This window comes from Paroedura picta, chromosome 6 (genome assembly GCF_049243985.1).
Source record: "Paroedura picta isolate Pp20150507F chromosome 6, Ppicta_v3.0, whole genome shotgun sequence".
Taxonomy (NCBI): Eukaryota; Metazoa; Chordata; class Lepidosauria; order Squamata; family Gekkonidae; genus Paroedura; species Paroedura picta.
The window spans coordinates 92,674,043-92,692,828 of NC_135374.1; the positions used below are offsets into that span (position 1 = coordinate 92,674,043).

The 18,786-nt window shown below is 44.3% G+C and overlaps 1 protein-coding gene across 2 annotated transcripts in view; it reads right to left on the reverse strand.

Annotated features, from left to right (window-relative positions):
- The window catches only part of MCF2L (MCF.2 cell line derived transforming sequence like), a 146,528-nt gene extending 135,325 nt beyond the window's left edge, over positions 1-11,203 (reverse strand). For both annotated transcript variants that reach the window (XM_077343712.1, XM_077343709.1), the window contains exons 1-2: positions 10,697-11,203; positions 5,950-6,139 (exon numbers count right to left, since the gene is read on the reverse strand). In XM_077343712.1, the coding sequence (XP_077199827.1) occupies positions 5,950-6,118 (169 nt within the window). In that variant the 5' untranslated portion in view covers positions 6,119-6,139; positions 10,697-11,203. The remainder of the gene's footprint in view (positions 1-5,949; positions 6,140-10,696) is intronic.
- Between the last annotated feature and the right edge of the window lie 7,583 nt (positions 11,204-18,786).

Consider the following 18,786-nt stretch of genomic DNA (forward strand, 5'->3'; position numbering starts at 1 on the left):
ATCCAGTGCAGCTAAATGCCTCTCGACAACCTCTCTATCCATGTTAACCTGCCACCCAGACACTGTCCTTTGGCTATGGCCATCTCTAGATGTGCCTAAACACTTTGACCTGTGGGAAAAAACAGATGTAAAATAGGCACTAAGCCTTTCTGCTTTCTCTGCATCTTCCGTTAGAGTTTGTCCATCCGCACCCAACAGTGGGCCTATTGCCTCCTTCACTTTACATTTGCTCCTCACATAGCTGAAAAATCTTTTCTTGTTACAATGGGCTTCCCTGGCCAATCTTAGCTCACTCTCAGCTTTGGCCTTTCTTATGATTGATCTACAGTGCCTAGTAACCTGTAGGTACTCTTCTTTAGAGCTCTGTCCTTCCCTCCATTTCCTGAACATTTTCCTTTTCTTTCTTAGTTCCTCTTGAAGTCCTCTGTTCATCCAAATAGGCTTCTTAGAGCTCCTGCAGTGTTTTCGTCTTTCTGGGATAGTCATTGATTGAGCATGCAATAGCTCCTGTTTGAGTAGCGCCCACCCTTCACATGCTCCCTTCCCTTCCAGCATTGTCGTCCATGGTATGACACTCATCATGTCTCTGAGTTTATTAAAGTTTGCCCTACGAAAATCCAACATCTGCGTCTGGCTGCAAGTTTCCTTGGCTCCCCATCTCAAAAGGAATTCTATGAGGACATGGTCACTTCCCCCTAGGGTCCCCACCTCCTTCACCTCATCCACCAACTCTTGCCTGTTGGTCAGTATTAAGTCCAGTATGGCTGAACCTCTTGTGGGTTCATCTACCATTTGATAAATGAAATTGTCAGCCAGGCAGGTCAGAAAGTTACATGACTGAGGACGCTTTGCAGAGTTTGTTTCCCAGCACACATCTGGGAAATTGAAGTCACCTATGATGACAAAGTCCTGCCGCTTGGATATTGTCTCAAGCTGCTCACAAAGTGCAGCATCCACATCCTCTCGTTGGTCAGGCGGTCGGTAGCAGACACCAACCACCACACTGTTTGTTTTCCCCTCGCTTATTTTCACCCAGATACTTTCCACTGTAGATATGCTCTCCTTCACTAGAATTTCCTGACAGGTAAGCCCTTTCCTCACATACAGTGCCACTCCTCCACCTCTTCGATCTATTCTGTTTTTTCTGAACAGTTCATATCCATCCACCATTACATTCCAGTCATGAGAATCATTCCACCAAGTTTCTGTGATGCCTACTAGATCATACCTTTCCATCAGCATGAGAAGTTCCAGCTCTTCCTTTTTATTGCCCATGCTTCGGGCGTTAGTATAAAGACATCTGAATCCTTTTACTTTTGGTTCCCTATGAGTTGGCCTTGCCGGTTGGGCTGCCTCCAATCGTTTTCCTTCCATACACTCCCTATGTTGATCGTCTCCTTCCTCTAGTGGCTTTAGTTTAAAGCTCTCCTGATGAATCTCCCCAGGTTCCTGCCAAACACATTCTTCCCCAGTTTCGATAAGTGCAGTCCATCAGGTGCTAGTAGGCCTTCCTCAAGAAAGCCTATCCCATGGTCCCAGAAACGAAATCTCTCCTACCGGCACCAACTACGCAGCCAGTGATTCACCTCCATTATCTTCCTCTCCCGACGCATTCCTCCTCCCTTGACAGGCAAGATTGAAGAGAATACCACTTGTAATAAGCCATATTTCTCCACACCCTCTCTTTATGTCAGACATTCAATAAAAAGAAAGCGGGCAAAGTTCTGCATACGTTTTGATTTTTCAAGTGGCAATGCATGGGATTAATTACTTAAGTCAGCACTAAGTGGATTTAGCAAGATTTATACTACAATAGATTCTCATCTGGGGTATTATTTCCTTTCTCATTTGAATTTCCATACTATTAAATGAGTACTAACTTGATAATAAGCATAGTTGAATCTGTTCCAAACTTATTATGAACGTGACCCCTGCAGGATCTCAGTACCCCTCCCCAATATAACAGTTCCCTGCAACATACAGCTGAAGAAAGCACTGTATCCAGGTGAAACTCCTAGTTTGACATCTTGACTGGACTATGTCACTCTGCTTCCCCATAAATCATAGACTATAGCTATGAATTTCTAGATATGTGAAAGTAACAACTATGTGTTAAAATTTATACTTGATCATCTGCAACATTTCCAACACATTAAACAACTGTACAACTGAGCCACATCACCATTTATTGCAATGCTTTTTCATCATAAACGTCAACTATTATTTATTTATTATTTGATATATTACCCACCACTCTCGGCACTCCAGCTCATGGCAGGTTACATAACAATCCAATACAATAAAATCCCATTTAAAACCCATACTATTTTTAAAAACCCTCAACAATACAATACACATGGAGGTAAAATAACTAAGCCCTCCTTACCACGGGAGGCTGTCAGCCAAGGTAGTGAGAGTGTGTCCATTATTAATTTTAAATTGCCCTGTTTCCTAATCTGGAAACACATTTTGACTTAACCTAGCTTATTTCTACTTTTGTAAATCAATAATGCAATTGCAATTTTTATCATAGTTCTTTTTCAATACAGTGAATTGGTGGATTTATTATTTATTTTTATTATTTATTTATTTAGATTTATATACCGCCCTCCCCGAAGGCTCAGGGCGGTTAACATTAAAACTAGTCAACGATACATGAAACAGTCTTCGTTAAAACATACAGTAATTAATAACAGTGGTTGTAACCATATAACAGAATAATGTAACAGTATAACAATATAATAAAATAATATAACGATGGAACAGTGCAATACCACAACAGGTCCAGAGTGCTCTGGTGGAGTTCTGGGAGGAAGGGGGGGAGAGGGGGAAAGGTCCATCAAATTGCAGCCAGTTTATGGCAATCCCATAGGATTTTCAAGGCAAGAGAGGTGGCTTATTATTATTATTATTATTATTATTATTATTATTATTAGATTTATTTCCCGCCACTCCCTACAGGCTCATGGCGGGTAACAATAGTCTTAAAATCCTCCATTAAACCCCCATTAAAAGACTAAAAATACCCAACACGGTGGAAAATACCAGTCTCCCCTACCTGAACAAGGGCATTGGGGGATGGAGGGTGATGATGACTACTTCAAACCCCCCAGGCTTGCCATTGCCTGCCTCTGCATGTCACCCTGGATTTCCTTAGTCATCTCTATCCCAATACTTATCATTGCCCAAGATTGGATGAGTTCAGGCTAGCCGGGACAATCCAGGGCAGGGCTGGTTCCTACAACGTTGTAATCTGTTCCTACAGTGCTGTAATCTTTACCAGTAGCCTGGCACCAACAGTCATTCCTGCCCCATATCAACATTTTGTATTCCTACACTGTGTAAACTTGCTAGTGTTGCCAGCTCCAGATTGAGAAATACCCAGAGGATTTAAAGTTAGAGCTGAGGGGGGTAGTAGAAGGGGAGGAGAAAGACTTCAATGCCATAGACTCCATCATCCCACAGTATTTAAATTGTGTTATTCTCATACATTCAAAGAGCCTCTTGTGGCGCAGAGTGGTAAGGCATCCGTCTGAAAGCTTTGCCCATGAGGTTGGGAGTTCGATCCCAACAGCCGGCTCAAGGTTGACTCAGCCTTCCATCCTTCCGAGGTCGGTAAAATGAGTACCCAGTTTGCTGGGGGGTAAACGGTCATGACTGGGGAAGGCACTGGCAAACCACCCCGTATTGAGTCTGCCATGAAAACGCTAGAGGGCGTCACCCCAAGGGTCAGACATGACTCGGTGCTTGCACAGGGGATACCTTTACCTTTACCATACATTCAAATTCAAAAAAACCTTTAATGGCATATAAAAAACGTCTATGTAAAACAAGTAGTTGATCATTAATAATCCAAAATGATTACATGGTTATGAACAGACCAACAGAAGTTATCCTGGCGTGAAACTGCATAATTTTAATGTTTATTGTATACTTTTAAGGGGAGTTGGATTGGGCTGTTTTTTATTGTTTTATTGTAAGCCGCTGCGAATCCAAATGGAGTGCGGCGATATATAAATATAAAATAAATCATTATACTCAAGAACTTTTTCCTTACTATACTTCCATCCTGGGCTCACCCTTTAATTGTGTGAACAACTATGTCCATATATAAACTCTACATTTGCTGTGACTCTGGTAAATGTTGGATAGAAAGCCTACAGGGATATCCAAGAACTGCTGTAGCTCAACCAACAAAAAGAGTGTTCCTAGCAGCAAACAGCAGTTATGCACTTGTAACTTTAATGGACTTAGAATGGTGCAATTTCATTTCGGATTACATTATACATTGTTGAACAAGCCAGACAGCCTGTTTGCTCTGTGGCAAAAGGAAAAGACAAACTATTTTGACTGAATTCCAATTACTTTCCCAGAAGTTTCAGGAGTACTTTGATCAGCTGCTAAACTTAACCTTGATTGTTTGTGTGTATCTACCATTTAACATGTGCTGTTGCTTTGTCCTTTGTTTGCTGAAACCAGGCATGATATATTGGAATCTCTTGTCAATTCTGACATTTCGTGCTCTGGTAATTATATTATTCTGAAACTGTTGTTTTCAAATGATATGGGCAGGCTGCAAGTTGTTGCTAGATTTCTTGCATATGTTCTAAAACGATCTCATCTATTGATTTGCTCTATTCTTGTGTAATTCATAATCTCACCAACCTATGGTTGAAGAGACTGAAAATGAAAGCAAGTTCTATAGGAAAAAAACAAACTAAACCCCAACCTTATCAGGCTATCTCAGGCTCAAAAGTTAGCTGGATAATCATGCTTGGAAGAAAATTACAGTGCTTAAGTGACTTGGAGAAAGAAATAGATATATCTATAAGCGATAAGCGATGAAGCTGAGTGAACACAAAACAGGAGATTCACTAACTTATCTTTTCCTACTTTTCTTGCAGGAAATAGGTGTGCCAATCATAGGCATTGAGGTGAGGTGACAGAATGAATGTTAGACCATCACACAATGCATCCTGTCTTTACAACAGCCTGTCCTCAATGTCCCTCTGTCCTGCCCAGCACCTCTCTATGAATACGAGGAACAGGAACAGATAGTGGATATGGGAGGCAGCAGGGTCAAAGGCAAAAGAGGAAAGGGACTGTGTTTCCTTCCGCATGTGTCCCTTCGTGACTTTGTATAGGATGTGGGGGTCATTTGAAAACTGGAAATCAAGTTTCAGAATGTTTTCCACTTCACTGGAACACTTAGAAAAATGTGAGCTGTATGTACAAAATGATCAAATCATACTTCAAGTTACACTGCAAAGTTATAGTGTGTGGCAGAATGTGACTAAGAGAGAAATACTTTCACAAGGGTTGGAACAAAGCACTTTCAATGCACTTTGCAACTGGATATTAGTGTGTGAAATAAAAAAAATATCACTTTAAAATTATCACTAAAGTCCATTGAAAGTAGATTGAAAACAAATACGCAGCATTTGTGAACGCTTAGAAAAGAAAGAACATTAGGAACTTCTGCAGACTTATGTGTAAGAGCATCAGCCTTTTTAGAATGACACAGATTGCAATGTTCGGGGGGGGGGGGAAACAGCGCTTAGGTTTTTGAAGTTTCTCAACATCAATAAAACAATTGTGCATGGATTGCAGCTGACTAATCAACCCTTTAACATAAATGGAGACATATATTCTAACTGTTAACCCGTGTTTCACAAAGCCATGAAAGAATGTCTTTTAGCCTAGGTTGCCAGCACTTAACACTGCCGTACAAAAGCATTTCTAACATTAGAATGACCATTAGCATCCAACTAACTTGGTCATGGACAGTTTTCCATTTCAATGTCAATTTTTTTGTAGCTTGACCTGGCCATCCCATCTTAAACTAAAGAAAAGAACTATCTTACCTTAAATGTCACTCCCAAACAGTAATTGTACAGTAAGATGATAGTCATTCTCCCAAGATGTAGAATTTAGTAAATATTACCATACCTGGCTGTATTGCCAGCTCTTGCTCCTTATCCTGCACAAGCCGAATGATATCAGACACCACAATGCGATAGTCTGTGTCTTCTTTCCCTTCATTAGTCTGGCTTTCCTTGGCAAAACAACTGCAGCTCCCGGTTTCCTTGCACAGCATAAACTTCCAGTAATCAGACATGAAAATATCTTAGGCTGACTTCTGCAATTTAACAAGCAAAAAAAAAAAAAGTAAGATTCTTCTGCAAGTGATAAGCCTAATTTGGGTTATGCTAATATTCTTAGGTTTTTGTATTTTACAACAAAGGGAAATAAAGTACCTTTCAATATTGGACAGGTTAAGGACCACACCAAGAACTGGAGGAATGTACATTTTACATCTAACAGATTATAATAGGCAGGATCCAAAAAACGGCAAATGAAAGAAAAACAGCTGCTACTTCTTTTCTACAAATGCTTAAACAGGAATTCATGTAGTGCTATTATAGGTTCCGGAGTTTTATGCTTCTGTTAGAGCAAAAGGAACAGCTGATAAGCATTTTGCGTGAACCAAAACACAGTTTGGATTTTTTTTAAACACATTTCTAGTGCATGATTTACAAAAACAGTTATTTGTCAGCTGAAAACACCTTCAGCATGTGGAAGGGCATGTTCTGATCTGACCTATTTATATATTTGATGCAAATATTTTTAGTCAAATGCTTCTGGTGATTTGTCACTTGGTGATAAACTATACCATTACTTATTAAAAACAATTTACAACCTACATAATTTACAAACTACATAAAAACATAATTTACAACCTACTGGGAAGTATCAGACTGCCAGGCCTAACCATTCCAAATCATTTGAAGAGAAATCACTATAATTCACAAGAAACATTCTTGAAATGATTTGGCTTTTTGGCTTACAGATCCTTTATCATCACACTGATACCAATTAATTCAAAAGAAATGCCGTCTCAACATACGGAAGAAGTTCCTGGCAGTTAGAGCAGTTTCTCAGTGGAACAGGCTTCCTCGGGAAGTGGTGGGTTCTCCATCTTTGGAAACTTTTAAACAGAGGCTGGAGAGCCATCTGAGGGAGAGGCTGATTCTGTGAAGGCTCAAGGGGGTGGCAGGTTGCAGTGGATGAGAGATTGGGATGTGAGTGTCCTGCATAGTGCAGGGTGTTGGACTAGATGACCCAGGAGGTCCCTTCCAACTTTATGATTCTACGATTCAAAGGGATAATTCCAAAAAACATTAACAGGTTTAGAAAGAAGAGTTGTTTTTTATATAACACTTTACCAGGAGTCTCAAAGCAGCTTACAATCACCTTCCTTTCCTCTCCCCCTGTGAGGTAGGTGAGGCTGAGAAAGTGGTCTCAGGGTGGCTTACATCAGATGCATAAAACATGTCGGATACAAATTAAAATAAAACAAACTTTATGCTAAAAACATACTGTAATTATTACTCCAATCACTCCATCCCAAAAACCAACCTAAAGAGCCAGGCGTACAGATTGTAAAAACTCACTGTGAGGCCTGGCTCAAGATGGGGGTTTGCAAACAGGGCCGGAACCCCAGATGCGGGGCCCATTTAGATGTTAGAGGTGCAGCCCTGGAAATCAACTCCATGCCTGGTAGAAGAGAATCCTCTTGCAGGCCCTCTGGAACATATGGTTTACCCTGTAGGATTTTCAAAGCAAGAGGCATTCAGAGCTGGTTTGCAATTGCCAGCCTCTGTGCAGTGACACTGTACTTCCTTAGTGGTCTCCCATCCAAGAGCTAACCAGGACCTACCCTGCTTAGCTTCTGAAATCTGATGAGCCAGCCTGCTATTTTTGTGGAACCACACAGGAGGACTACGAAGTCATAAACGATAAACACATAAGATTGGATCTTAGGCCTTGTTTTCACTTGTCTTTGCTGAAGTTCTCCCCTTTGCAGTGCTTTCACTGTAGTGTTAGGTCCTTTAGGCTCGCAGTGTTATATAAACACAAACTCCTCTACCATGGAACAGGGTGCAGCAGAAGCAAGGCATAGAATCCATGCCATGTTTTACTAAAAACAAACAAAAGACCTCTCCTGTGATGCTTTCAGACTGTATAAATATACACAATTTTAATTCACAAATATATTCTTCTCTTTTATCCTGCACCTTTCTTACCCATTTGAAACCAAGCCTGAAAGTTGGAGAACTTTATGTGTTCATATGTGCAACAAAATCCTTCAATTTCGTTTGTTTTTTCTTTGGTGAAATCAGATGTATGCTCTGGTTCTCATGGCTAATCATTCACTTGCTTTAAAAGAAGACTGCAAAAACTTCCAGTGCAATCACACAAGTGAACAGTGAGGAGCTGAAATTACAATGTAATTTGAAATTAAAGCTTCCAAGCAGATAAGTAGCACAACCAATGTGTAAATAATTACAGCTAAACAGTTTCTGTTATTCTTGCCTGTTGCTTTCGTTCTTTATAATCGTTACTTGCAAGAACAGATTGGACCCATTTCTGAAATGTAGAACACAGAATCTATAAGCCAAGTTCATCAGTTTACAGTTGCAATCTAACTATAGGTACTCAGGAGCAGTTCCCACGGTGTTTTAATGGAACACTGATATCCATCTGTCTTTTACTACTGTATGCATATATAGAAATGATAACTTTGTTTAAGGCACCTGAATAGTTATACTAATACGCAGTTTACCACTGAAAACAGAGAAAACCTGATTCTGCCCATACCACTTTAGCCAAGAGATACAATCTGAATGTTCAGTGTTCACTGGCACACACAATTCTCAAACAACAGGAGGGCAATTTTCTTGAGGGCAACAGAAAAATGAGAAGGGCTCATTGACAAAACCACACATGGGAAGATGTCTGGAAATACCAATAATGAGAGCCATTTCCTCTCCAGCATCTGAAGAAGCATGCACCAGCACAGAGAGCTTGCAAAATTAATTGTGCCATCTTAAGAGTCACATCCAGTGATGCCAGTGGGTTTGCTGTCTCCAAACCTATTTCCTCTGCAAGTTTAGGTAGTGCATCTTCTGTCTAGACATACTGAAAAAGAGCTCTCTTCTAATCTGAGTGCGCTGGGATCTAGTAAACTTAGGAAGTATGCAGGTGTCACTGTTTTTCAAGGCAAGGTTCTAGTTATCCTGTTTTCAAATTCACTGAATCTGTAAAAATATGCAAAATAAGAAAAAGTTTGAACTGCAATTTTAAAATGTGAGATTCCAGTGACTTTCACTCATTCATAAAGTATGTTGTAAAGCTATCTTTAAGGTGTTTAAGGTGAACAGTTCCATTTTGGCCTTTAAGTGACAATCACAGAATGACTTCCTACATGCAATAGGAGACACTAGGACTATCCTTCCAGTAGCTGTGGTATCAGTGAGGGAATTTCAACAGATCCAAGTTTATCTCACTCCTGCAACTCATCCTCTTGACATGAATAAGAAGAGTTGGTTCTTATATGCCGCTTTGTCTCTACTCAAAGGAATCTCAAAGCAGCTTACTATCGCCTTCCCTTTCCTCTCCCCGCAACAGACACCCTGTGAGGGATGTGAGGCTGAGAGAGCCCTGATATTACTGAAGAAGAACAGTTGGCTCTTATATGCCGCTTTTTTCTACCCGAAGGAGTCTCAAAGTAGCTTACAGTCACCTTCCCTTTCCTCTCCCCACAACCGACACCCTGTGAGAGCCCTGATATTACTGCTCGGTCAGAACGGCTTTATCAATGCTGTGGTGAGCCCAAGCTGGCTCCATGTGGAGGAGAAGCAGGGAATCAAACCGTCTACACCAAGCTGGCTAAGGCACCTGCTCACATTCCCTCTCGTATGCACCAATTAAAGTTACAGGCAGCAGCGCAGGATACGGTGGAGAAAAACAACTACAGAAATGTTTACCTACTTGAGAATGTCAAGTCTAATAATCCTAGCAGGTGCAGAACAAAAATGTTAGGAAAATAAAGTCTGGTGGTTCGTGATCAAGAAAGAAACAGAACAAAATCGCCTACCATGGAATGAGTGCATGCTTTTGAGGGCTGCTGATTCACCACACAGCCACATTGCCTGAGGAGAGGAAGGGACATTGGAAAACCCAAAACAATATAGAAAGGAATCTGGAATATTTACAAAACTTTTAGGCATACACACTGCAAGCTATGTCCGCATCTGCCTCTGAATACTCAGAATACCTTGTGGCACTGTATGGCCTTTCCCCAACCACTGGATGCGATGCAGCCTTCTCCTAATTAAACAGCTACAGGGCTGGAGCTTTGCTTCACGTTCAGGTAAAGAGGCTACGCTGCCTTACCCTGGAGTAAGCCGGGAAATCAGTGCGGCGTTTAAGTCAGCGTGTGTGCGCGGGGCGGGGGGGTCTAGTCCCAAATACAATCGAGGGGGCGACGACGCGCACAGACCCGTTTTAAAAGCGACTGGCCGAGGTGCCCGCGCCCAGCACGGAGCACTTATCAGCGGGGGTCTGGGGTGAGTTTCACGGAGTTGGCGCCCGGCGGGCAAACCTCCCCTGGCCACTCAACTGGACGAGGTGCGCTGCTAACCGGCGGCGGAGCCCCTTGGGACGGTCTCAGCCAGGAAACACCAGGCGCTACAAAGTTCCCCATCCGCAGAGCAGAGCAGAGCAACCCCCCCTCCCCTTGCCCGGGTCCCCTCCGCTGCGGGGGGCAGCTGGGAAGGGACGCGAGACCTTTCGCAGCGCCGCGAAGAGGAGGAGCGCCCGGCCAGGCGAAGGCACAAAGCACATGACTCACCCCAAGGTGCTGTGGCTTGCAGAAGCGCGCACGCCGCCTCTCTGGGCAAGGACCCACGAGGCCGGGGGGGGGGGGGGAGGCTTGGCCGCCGCCCTGCGCCTCCGAAGGAAGCTGCGTCTCTGGCTGCTGCCCGGGGGGCGGCTGCCCCCTAAGTTTTCGAGGGAAGAGGGGCCGGCGCTTCCCACCTCCCCTCGGCGAGCTTCCCTCGAGCGCCGCCCAGCCCAGTCCCCCGTTATTCTAGGCGGGAACGCGGCGGAGGCGAGGAGGATCCGGGCGGGCTTCCTTTGTTGCCGTGGCGAGCGGAGGATGCGCGACGCGGAGACAGCAGGCGGGCGCTGCCGGTAGCCCGGCTGGATCCGATCAGTCCCTCTTGCCTAGCCGGGAACAACTATTGGCCACTGGATGGGCACAAAGGCCAAGGGATTGCCTCTGAAGCTGCCTCCCACCACAGGTGGCCAGAGGCTTCCGAGTATGGAAGTTTCTTTTAGCTATTCTGGCTCATGCTCTGGCTGTGGATGGACCTATCCTAGGGCTGCCAGGTCCGGCCTAGAGATTTCCTGGAATTGCAATTCAGCTCCAGACTGGAGCAAATGGCTGCTGCACCATACGCTGCAGAGGTCTCTCCGTTCCCCGAGTCCTGCCCAGCCCAGGCTCCGCCCCCCAATTTCCCAACCTGGAGGTGGCAACCCTAAGTCCTAGGCTCTGTGACTCTCTGATTGCCTTCTGAAGTCATGCATTGGCATTTCACAATATGCAGCCCTAAACAGAGTTACGGACTTGGGTGGATTTAGAATCAAGTGTTAAGCAGGATGGCGCTGTTAATTACTTATCTGAAGATTAAAAGCCAGAAACAAAAGCCATCTCAGGTTTTCCTGAAAGACTAGCCAGCATGCAAGCTTTGGAGTTCCCTGAAACTCTTTATCAGATTGGATATTTAAGAGGGATCATGGCCTGCCTTTTTTTTTTCCACCATCATTTTTCTTCTTTCTATTTAACACACAGCCAGATATGTCTTGATTGATTGGTCTTGTCCAGAGCTTTTGTTTCTGAAATAAGGAAAGAATTTGTGGTGTTTATCCCCTGGGCTAAGGATCTCTCCTTTTGTGCTCTTTTCAACTCCCTGGTTTTTATACATTTGCTAACTTACTTCATACTGCCTTTTGTGTAGAGACAGGGTGAAACAATGTTTTTAAAGCAATAAGATAAATACAAGAAAACGACCTAGAAAGTATCCACAAATACTAAAAGCCAGTTCGGTGTAGTGGTTAGGAGTGCAGACTTCAAATCTGGCATGCCAGGTTTGATTCTGCACTCCTCCACATGCAGCCAGCTGGGTGACCTTGGGCTCGCCACAGCACTGATAAAACTGTTCTGACCGAGCAGTGATATCAGGGCTCTCTCAGCCTCACCCACCTCACAGGGTGTCTGTTGTGGGGAGAGGAAAGGGAAGGCGACTGTAAGCCACTTTGAGAGTCCTTCTGGTAGAGAAAAGCGGCATATAAGAACCAACTCTTCTTTCTTCTTCTTCTCCCTTTTTCTTCCTTCTTCTTCTTTTCATCTAGAAGCTTCATCTTTTCATCTTTACCTGCATTCTAACCACTTGCCTTCCCCATGGTCAATTCTCACCCCCCAATTTTCATGAAATTGTATTTCCCAAAACATGTAAGTATAAATATTAATAAAGGCAAAACTTTGTCAGAACTGAGCTCCTAATGCAAAGGGAATCTTCCCTACAAAATTTCAGTTCATCCTTTCAAATTCTCTAGTCGACTACAGAGCAATGGAAAGCGGAGGTCAACAATTGGATAGATCAGTTTAGCTATGCTCCTAGCAAATAAGCTTTGATTGACCGATCTTCTGTAACTCTGTTTAATCCCCATCTCAAGCAGTGATGATCCCCCTATCTTGTGGCAGTGAATGCCATAAACCATGCAATTATACTGTGTACTTCCTTTTGTCAGCTCTGGGCCTGCAGTCAGTCGGCATCACTGGGTGCTCCCAAATTCTAGTAGTTTTGAAGTAAGAGGAGGAAAAAAATCTCCAATTTATCTACACTATGCATAACTTTATTTTCTCCCATAGTTACACAAAAACCTATGATTTGGGTTGTTTTTCCCCTTTTCTAGCTCTACAATATAATTTCTGTACTGCATACAATACTCGAAATGAAATCACACTAGGCATTCATTATTTCAGTTTTATCCCATTTGTTTGTGCAAAGCAGCTACCTGACACTCATCCATGTACATTCAGCGTATGGTTGGCATAGAGAGGCTATGTCTGTACAAACAGTACATTCTAGTCCATCCAATTGATAATGCTGTTCGGCACATATAGAAATGGAAGAAAAGAAGATTGGGTTTTTTATACCTAATTTTTCACTACCCAAAGGAGTTCCAAAGCAGCTTACAAGTACCTTTCCCTCCATCTGAGCCCCTTCCTGTGAGGAAGGTGGGGCTGAGAGAGAACTGCTCTGTGAGTACAGTCCTAAGAGAACTGTAACTAGGTCACCTAGCTGGCTGCACATGGAGGAGAAATGGGAAATTAAGCCCAGTTCTCTAGAATAGAGGCTGCCACTCTTAACCACTACACCAATCTGGCTCTCATGCTGTGCTGATATTTGGCTGAATGGACAGGTCAAGCGAACAGGTATTTTCCAAGGCCCCTCACTATCTGTTTTCCTTGTGCAGAGATGCTGAATCAGTGTTTTCCACTGATCTGTATGCCACAGTCCGAGTCCTTTTTCCTGATTACTAATGTTCCGTTTAGAACATCTCTCTCTGTCTCATTTTTTGAAATCCCAATTGCATCACTTCATATCCATTGACTAATTTCCTACCATTATGTAAGTGAGGCAGGGAACTCTAACACATGCTAGAATTTTTTGTTATCAGTCTTCAAGATGCTGTTTGGATCCTGTTTCATTTTGTTTGCTGTTTGGTTACCCTTTGTGACATATGGCCTCTAGTTACCAGGTACCCCAGCAAACCTTGTCCACAGGTGGAGAAGGCAGATACTAAGCAGTATCAGAAAATGAGAAGAACTCATGGAGAGGGAGGTGAATTAAGTGGAGGCAAAATTTGGCATTGCCTCAGACACGTCTTAGTCTCTCTCTGACCAAGGGGTTGATTAGTTAGGCTTCACCCATACTCAAGGGGCATGAATAGAGCAGGTATCCTGTGTATAACCTTACAGAAATAGAAGGTTAAGGACTTATGAGGGGGCTGAGGGAAATATTCCAAGATAATCTAACTCTGTTTCAATAGGCTGAGATTCTTGAGTTTAGGGGAACGTTCCAAATGAAATAATTCTTTCACGCTTAACAGAAATAGCCTGACAGGGCAGTGAAGTTGATTTGTGTGTGAAATTGTAACTGCTTTAAATAAGAGCTCTGCTGATCCTTGGTGTAAACGGCCAACAACTTGTTACATTCCTTGTGTTATCCTTCCAAAGAAGAGACAATTAAGTTATCCTTTTTTGTTGTGAAAAGGATGTGTTGGTGTGAATCACTGAGGGAGAAGGGATGGTGAAAATGGTGGAAAATTACCTCAGCTTCCTATTCAGCTTCCCTGGGCTTCCTCGGTGAGAGGAGCACGTAATCCACCACAGTAATTAAAAATAGCCTTACTGACAACTCACAACTCATGCCATAACCCAAATCAGTTTGGCAACTGCTCCTGGAAGGTGTGAAGGGGTGGGTGTGGAGTTGAGAAACAGGCCTCTAACCAGAAATGTTTTGTTTGGGAGGCAAATTTTCTGTTAAGGAGGCAGTTTTGCACGGTGGAGTTATACATCCCCCCCCCCCATGAAAGGACTGGGTCAGCTTTCAGGACTTCATGAAGCAGAGCACAGCCATACTGCTCTTGGGCCCTGGGCCTCCCTGCCAAACACATCCCATAAACCACAGCCCTGTTGGGCTGCAGAAAAGTCTTTTTCATGAAGATGCCTGAGGGCATGACCCCCTCCCAGATCAGCCCCCTCTCCCCGCTTTTGGGTCTGCTCAATGGACTCACGCGTTCCTGCCAGGTGGAAGGAGGGCCTAGCCTGAAAAGTGACTTCCTTCCCCTTTCCTGCAGTCAAGATCTGGGGAGGGGAAGCATGGCCATGCATGGGTGTCGAGGACGACTAGTTTGGGCAGCGCGGGGGGTCCGGAGAAGGAGCGTGCGGACAGGAGCGGAAACCTAAGAAAGGAAGATACAGAGGAAGAGATCCCGGCAGACCCTCTTTGGATACGAAACTTACATAAAGGGATGTGGGGAATCAGTTCGCCAGGGGTGGGGGAAACGGTAGCACGGGGGCAGTCAGTACAAGCGGGGAGAGCAAGGGAGAAACCCAGGGTGGGGCGGTGGGGGAGAGATGCAGAGTCCCGGAAGGGCGAGGTCCGCCTGAGAAGCCCGGAGGGTGGAGACAGGGGCTAGAGAGGCTACTTAAGGAAGCGTCAATGAGGAGACGGGGTTGGAGGTGTAGTGAAAGAACTACCCTGAACCCAGGAGCGGGAGAGAGAATACCGACTCCATTCTGAGACACTGTTTCCTAACGATAAAGCCGTCTAGTCCCGGGTCTCCCTCACCGAACAACGTGGCGGACCCGAAGCGTGGCAAAGACCCGGCGGACCCTGACAGTGGGGCATGCACAATTGACCAGTATGGCAGTGAGGGTAAGAAGGCCTGATCAGGAAGCAAGACTTGCAGAAATTGGCTCCACACTCCAGCCCTGCACTCCAAGGTTGGCAAGGTCAGAGGATTCATTCACCCCTCCCATCTTCCATCAACCTCCCTTCAAGCAAGGGGAGAGGAGACCTTTGTAGGTCCTTCATCTCGCCCCAAGGGTTGCCACTCACAGAGGTTCTGCAAGAAGCCACCAGGATGCAGACCCTAGGATGCAGACCAAGCACTCAGGAAACTGCAGCACTACCTCACCCTGCAAGGTTTGCAGTCTGCAGGGAAGAGGCCTCCTTGAGCCAGCAAATGCACTGTTCCTCCTACAGCAGGAGTAAAGCTATTGGGAGGTAGAATATGTTGGGGGGGGGGCTGACATCATTCTCTTCTCTTCCATGTTTTCCTCACAACAACCCTGTGAGGCAGGTTAGGCTGGGAAAAATCAGCTAGGCCAATATCACCCGGTGAGCACTGTGACAGAATTAGGATTTGAACCTGGATTTCCCGGATTCTGGTCTGCATGGGGAGCTGCCATTTAACAGTAGCAAGCACTGTCCACTGATCCATGCAACAGTCACTTCCAGATTGGACTTCCGTAACTTGCTCTGCGTGGGCCTTCCCTTGTCTCTGACCTGGAAATTGCAGTTGATGCAGAATGCAGCTGCTAGGGTCCCCACAAGATCATCTTGGATGCCTATGCTGAGGCAGCTGCATTGGTTACCAATTAGCTTCCAGATCAGGTTCAAGGTTTTGGTTCTTACCTTTAAGGCCATCCGCGGTCTGGGCCCTGCATATATGAGGGACTGCTTATCTCCTTATGCCGCCCACAGGGCTCTTTGCTCTGTATGAATTTGCTTATTATCCCCAGCCCTTGGGAGGCATGCCTGGCCTCAACCAGGGACAAGGCTTTCTCAGTCCTGGCCCCAACCTGGTGGTATGAGCTCCCAGAAGTTCTGAGGGCCCTGATGTAGCCGTCAACATTCTGCAGGGCCTGTAAGATTAAAATATTCCACCAGCCATTTGGTTGAAGCCAGGCTAGGAAGATTGGGTCCCTCCCTATATGAACCACTGTAGAGCCCTGTAGAGGCATAGCCTCAGGTCAACTGGGCAGGGACACCTCTCCCAAGGATGATGGTGAATACTGGGGACCAGCGTGCCCTGGCATTATAGGCTGCGGTCAGGGTAGGGGTAGGGATATAGATTTTTACCACGAGCCAGACTGGTTTCAGGAGTGGCTGTGGATAAATTCAATAAATAAATAAATATTAGCCATTATGCAGTAGTTATTTAATGCCTCTGGGTCCATGGATACCCTCTTGAGGAGGTGTACCACAGCACACGTTGATGTTGCTGGCACCTCTCGATCTCTCAAAGAGGCATTTATCACTCCCTGGACCCAACCAGCATACCCCTTGGCTAGCTTTTATTAGCCTTGATGGACAGGGGTCAAGGAGACATGTAGTTGGCCATACGCCTGCAAGTAGCTCATCCACTTCCCCAGACCACAGTAATTTAAACTGATCCAAAATAATAGGACCAGACGGTTCTCTGGATACCTCCAGAGGACCACTTGCAAATGTGGAGTCCAATTCCATGTGAATCTGAGCAACTTTATCCTGGAAGTGCTTTGCAAACTTATCACAGCAAGATTCCAAAGATGGCATCAACGTATCTTTATGGCCTGATGACAATAGTGTTTTAACCACCTGGAACAGCTGAGCTGTACGGCCACGAGGAAGCAATGGATACAGAGAATATGCAAGCCGCCTTTGTCACCGCTGTTGCCATATTGTAGGCATGATAATGTGCTCTAACAGTGTTTGGTCAGATTCACATTTGGATTTGTGCCAGTTGCATTCCAGCCATTTTAAATTTATATACTGCCCTACCCAGCAAGCCAGCTCAGAGCGAACAACATCATATTAACATCAGCAGTAATTAAAAGTTCAATGGCCCTCCCATTTCAAGGATTGTGCTCATGGCTGTACAGTTATGTCTGTGCCAAAATTATTGGATTTGGATTATTGCTTTAGAAATCTGCTGAAAGGGGAGGGAAGGTCTCCATGGAGAGTCCTTCATAATATAATACTTGCCTCTTTACTAGAGAAATTTCATTTACTACAGAAATGTCATGAGATGCTTTAGATATTTGGGATCCCCATCTCCAATTACTGTTTATATTATTGCTTTTATTTTTATATAAATATATCAAGAGGCCACGGGACGATGGTACTTAATACCATTGCAGGAGTATTTATACAATATGCTAATAAAAATCTTACAAAATCATGCATGAAGCTTTATAGTGGAAAAGAACTAATTGCTCATGCAGGAAAAATTGAAAACCGTCTAAACAAACATGGGAAGAATATTTATTTGAGAATGTTTACATTATGCAAGGCAATGTTCAAAATTAAAAATGAGTAGATTAAGAAAAAATATTAATGTTTTTGTTTAAGACATGAGTTGTTGAATAGTATGCAGACCTAATACATTGCGAGTTCCGTGCTGTAGGAATGTAGGGAACCTGCTAACCTTTAGATCGGTTCCTCCGCGTTTGGATACCTTTGGAATTCTGACACAGAGTGGTGGGGGCAACTGGAAGCTGGCTGCTAAAGGAGGTGGAGATAATCACAAAAGGGTCGTCATATGCATAACTCTAATAGTAACTCTTCAGCATTTCAGGCAGCAGTTGTTTTTAGTATGAAATGAACATCTTGTGAAAGATCTTTTCCTGCCAAGCACAAAGCTTACGTTCAGTAACACACTAAAGAGCTTCGTGTTGCAGTGGCATCTGTTGTCAAAGCAGTATTTAAAAAAAAAACTCTACAGGTCTTCAATGGCCCATCAGAAACGCTGATATACAAAACCCCAAATTGTCAGTATCCACATTCTAAAAGCACTTGGTGGGCATCATGTTGGCACCCTTTGTTTAGAGCAGGGGTAGTCAAACTGCGGCCCTCCAGATGTCCATGGACCACAATTCCCAGAAGCCCCTGCCAGCGAATGCTGGCAGGGGCTCCTGGGAATTGTAGTCCATGGACATCTGGAGGGCCGCAGTTTGACTACCCCTGGTTTAGACTAGAGGACCAACTGTCACACATTTATTTCTTAATCCACATTTTTAGCCAGTGTCCTAAAATTGTACAAATTAGTACAGAGCCAGCTTGGTGTAGTGGTTAGGAGTGCGGACTGTTATAGGCTGCTGCCTAAAACTTTAATTAATGCACACAAGAGCGAATGTGAGCAGGTGTCTTAGCCAGCTTGGTGTAGTGGTTAGGAGTGTGGACTTCTAATCTGGCGAGCCGGGTTTGATTCCCTGTTCCTCCTCCACATGCAACCAGCACCGATAAAGCTGTTCTAACCGAGCAGTAATATCAGGGCTCTCTCAGCCTCACCTCCCTCACAGGGTGTCTGTTGTGGGGAGAGGAA